General features: G+C 26.2%; 1 protein-coding gene across 1 annotated transcript; it reads right to left on the bottom strand.

Moving 5' to 3' along the window:
* Window positions 1-2,307: 2,307 nt before the first annotated feature.
* Window positions 2,308-4,415, bottom strand: LOC132947606 (uncharacterized). Its single transcript, XM_061017892.1, has 4 exons — window positions 4,339-4,415; window positions 4,242-4,269; window positions 3,886-4,163; window positions 2,308-2,806 (listed from the first exon to the last, which is right to left on the bottom strand). Exons 1-4 carry the CDS (start codon window positions 4,404-4,406, stop codon window positions 2,308-2,310), a joined length of 873 nt encoding a protein of 290 aa, XP_060873875.1. The 5' UTR covers window positions 4,407-4,415.
* Window positions 4,416-4,622: the final 207 nt, after the last annotated feature.

Raw genomic sequence — 4,622 nt, 5'->3', positions numbered from 1 at the left:
AGTTTTATGTATAAAATACTACAATTCCACAATAATTCACTATCAGATATAATATTAAATTATATAAAATTATAACAATATAATATAATATATTAACTCTTCAAATCATTGTTTTGATTTTTTTTTATTGTTTGAACTTTATATCAATAATAATTACTGTATGGTTTGATTTAAATATTATTGTAAAATAGAGATAATATTAATTATTTTATTAATATTACTAGGTACTTTTATAACACCACTTTATACACTACTTTTATTACTACTTTTATTCCTTAAGAGGACGGTACTCATGCATTTGTTGTCACCGTCTTATACACGTACATATGTTGACATATGTTGACATATCAAATTACCATTCAATAATTTCAGTAGTGAGTAGTGTGCTTTTAGTTTTGATATTAGAGTGAATTGACCTATTATCCAACGTTTAGGTAAAAACAATATCTCTGTTTTATATATTTTATTTTACAAGCAAGATATTGGTATGTGAAATATTACAAATTAAAAATGCTCATATCTAATATAAAAATTAAAATATTGAAAAATCCCGCAAATAATGTTCTTACATAAAAGTTTAATCTTTGGTCAATTATTATGCATATATAAATATAAATAATATATGATAATAAATATAAATAAAATATCAAATCATAGTCAATTCGCTCTAATATCAAAACTAACAACACATTATTGAGACTAGTGAATGAACATTTAATATGTCGTACATGCGTAAGACGGAGAGAACACATGCGTTGGTAGCGTCCTCTTAATAACTTATTATCTATTAAAAATATAATATACTTTTTTAAAAATTATAATAATATTATTAAAGTTGCATGTTTGACTTTTAGTTGGTTCGGATTCTTATATTTTTGAAGAAAAAGATCAACTAAAATCAAACAAATTAAATACCTCACTTTGGGAACTTGTTTCTTTCAAACAACACATTCTACCAAAAGTAGGAACATTTGTAAACTTCTTACTTCAAAAATTGCCGCAAGTTGAATGGGACATGAGTACATGATTACATGAAAGAATTATTGACATAAAAGTGTATGTAAAACCAATATTGTAATGTTGTAATGTTTAAAATTACATAGATTTTTGTATCGTTTAAAAAAAAATAATTTTGTGTCATAAAAAAGTATTATGATACATTTTACAATATACCTAAATGTATACGATTAATATCAAAGAATATAATATATTATACTGCAAGCTTAATTACTATGATGTACAATTATGTCAACACAATATTTGATTTCTCTTAATCCCACGGCCTACCCGCATATATTTTATTTTTCTACCAATATTGCAAAATATAGATAAATGTACAATTATGTCAACACAATATTTGATTTCTCTTAATCCCACGGCCTACCCGCATATATTTTATTTTTCTACCAATATTGCAAAATATAGATAAATAAAAACATATTTTATATGATTCACAGATTTTTCTTGTAGAGGAAAAATATTGTGTATCGTGCTATGTTATGATTTTAGAGTACCTAATCTTAGAGTAACATCCGTTATTACAAAAATTGTAGAGGATAATGTCATTGAGTGTTTTACATATTAAAGGTTTTATATTTTATTATTATTTTACTTTTTGTTACTTAAGAAATAAAAAATACATTTTTAAGTGTCGAAACTCATTATTTTTAATTACAACTTTTTTAAAAATATTAGTTTTAAGGTACATCATTTGATGTAATTTGAAAACATGTAATGTACCATATTAAAATTATGAATATACTTATATAACGCCACCTACATGGCAAAAAAACAAATATCGACAAAAAGAAAAATGTCGTTTAATTTTATGTGAGGTAGTTACCTACACTGAAAATAAAAAAACATTTGTCTTTAACATAAATAATAATTTTTTTCATAAAAAGCAAAGTTTACATTAAAAAAACAATAAAGTATCGCTGACACTTGTCTTTTATAGAAAAAGCAGCAAAATATTGTTAGGTTGTACATTTGTAATTTTTCTTTAAAAATAAAAATAAAACACACTTGCATATAATAATATATGATATGATTAATGAACATGCTTAATAATGTTGCTAGTTTCCATCTTCTAAATCTCAATTTAATTGTGGGAGGAAGGTAAAAACTATTTGAGTTTACAGTAAAAAAAAAAAACAATATAGGAATCAAATAAAAGTAAATATAATATATTGTATAAAAGACATTAATGGTCTGTTGTGAAATTTAATTAAGAACAAAATTGCTGACGTTGGTGAAAACTAATGAACAAAAAATATAAGTTACAACTTCAGAACTTATTAACTGTTTTTACTTTTTTTCTTGTCTGTGGGCCTTTAATTCAGTCACAATAACGCTGTATCTACTGGGATCTGATTTGATATGTTCCACTTGGTGAATAGTAAGTAACAATTTATTCATAAATTGTGCATCACAAATGACACAAACATACTGATATTGTAAAGCCCTATGTTTTGGTGGAAAATTAGCAGAGCTTGATGAATGATTGTCTGAAGAAACCTGCGCTAAATCATCGGCTTTCCGTTTTGTTTTAACGGTTACCATTATCTGATTGTCATTAGGTGACTTTGGAATAATGGTGTTTATACTGTTTTGAATATCTTGAACTTTAATAATATCGCAAACATTTGGTTTTGTGTTCGTCTCTTCTACACTTCCATCGCTACTAATATAGATTACATCACCTTCTTTCTTTAATGTCTTAACAGTTGCTTTTTTTGAGTTTATTGAACCCGGGTCTGATGAAGATTTGGATACAGTCACAACCGCCCTAGTGTTTTGGTAACACCTTAAAAACATAATGACAATATTTCAATATAAAACTATTAGAAATTAATTATTATACCTTTTTCTTGTTTCGCGAGTGTTCAAAGTTTCTAAATCATTTGATTTTGTATTCGACTCTTCATCACATTCATCGCTACTAATATAGATTACATCACCTTCTTTCTTTAATGTCTTAACAGTGGATTTTTTTGAGCTTATTGAACCCGGGTCTGATGAAGATTTGGAAACAGTCACAACCGTCCTAGTGTTTTGGTAACACCTAAAAAACATAATGACAATATTTCAATATAAAACTATTAGAAATTAATAATTATACCTTTTTCTTGTTTTACGAGTGTTCAAAGTTTCTAAATCCATAAGTTTTGCAGCACTTAAATGGACAATATTTCAATTGTTATATTATATTTCAATTTAAAACGATTAGAAATTAATAATTATACCTTTTTGTTGCTTCGCGAGTGTCCAAAGTTTCTAAATCATTTGATTTTGTATTCGACTCTTCATCACATTCATCGCTACTAATATAGATTGCATCTCCTTCTTTCTTTAATGTCTTAACATTTGCTTTTTTTGAGTTTATTGAACCCGGGTCTGATGAAGATTTGGATACAGTCACAACCGCCCTAGTGTTTTGGTAACACCTAAAAAATATAATGACAATATTTCAATATAAAACTATTAGAAATTAATAATTATACCTTTTTCTTGTTTTGCGAGTGTTCAAAGTTTCTAAATCCATAAGTTTAGAAGCACTTAAATGGACAATATTTCAATTGTTATATTATATTTCAATTTAAAACGATTAGAAATTAATAATTATACCTTTTTGTTGCTTCGCGAGTGTCCAAAGTTTCTAAATCATTTGATTTTGTATTCGACTCTTCATCACATTCATCGCTACTAATATAGATTGCATCTCCTTCTTTCTTTAATGTCTTAACATTTGCTTTTTTTGAGTTTATTGAACCCGGGTCTGATGAAGATTTGGATACAGTCACAACCGCCCTAGTGTTTTGGTAACACCTAAAAAATATAATGACAATATTTCAGTATAAAACTATTAGAAATTAATAATTATACCTATTTCTTGTTTTGCGAGTGTTCAAAGTTTCTAAATCCATAAGTTTAGAAGCACTTAAATGGTTATTGATCTGTTTTTTAGTCTTATATTTCTTTAACTTGTATTTTTTATAAACATCATTATAAGTATTTCGTTTGTAATTTGTTAGAGTTGTGTGGCATGATAATGTATTAAAATGCAATCGATAATTGAACCATTTGTTAAATTTTTTATAACAACGACGACATACCACTTGTCCATCATGATCAAAGTAATAAAAACATATTCCTTCGCATATCTAAAATACAAAACCAGTCATAGGCTATCACAAATTAGGATCAATATATCAACATTTAACAACATTTTTCATACTCACATTGATATCATTTTTTTCTTCCATAGGCCTGAAAAAAAATCATTTATGAATACTTTGAACTTCTAAATTGAGCTTGAAAAATAGACAATGGAAATACCTCTGAATTTTAATTGGTTGTAGACCAACATTTTTCAAAAAAAATTCTTTTCGATACCTTTGTTTCATTAGTGGCTTCATGATCTAAAAAACAATTTAAAAGGTAATTTAAATAAGACGTATTGAAAATAGTTATTAATTATTATCATTGATATATTAAAAAAAAAATAGATAGGTGTGACTTTAAACCAAGTCATCAATATTTTTAACTGCAATTGATTGGATCGTGAAGAAATCCTGTACTCTCCTAAGTCATAATATTATGCTTCGAATAATGGACATCAC

Source organism: Metopolophium dirhodum, chromosome 6 (assembly GCF_019925205.1).
Source record: "Metopolophium dirhodum isolate CAU chromosome 6, ASM1992520v1, whole genome shotgun sequence".
NCBI lineage: Eukaryota > Metazoa > Arthropoda > Insecta > Hemiptera > Aphididae > Metopolophium > Metopolophium dirhodum.
The sequence above is the reverse complement of the archived record's forward strand: the minus strand, read 5'-3'. Positions and strand labels throughout refer to the sequence as shown.

What these genes read in the sequence shown, in the direction of transcription:
- LOC132947606 (XM_061017892.1), bottom strand. Translation starts at nt 4,406, where the DNA reads ATGAAACAAAGGTATCGAAAAGAATTTTTTTTGAAAAATGTTGGTCTA. An exon ending in CAACCAATTAAAATTCAGAG is followed by an intron (nt 4,270 to 4,338) that starts GTATTTCCATTG and finishes ATTTTTTTTCAG; the next exon opens with GCCTATGGAAGAAAAAAATG. An exon ending in AAGAAAAAAATGATATCAAT is followed by an intron (nt 4,164 to 4,241) that starts GTGAGTATGAAA and finishes TTTGTATTTTAG; the next exon opens with ATATGCGAAGGAATATGTTT.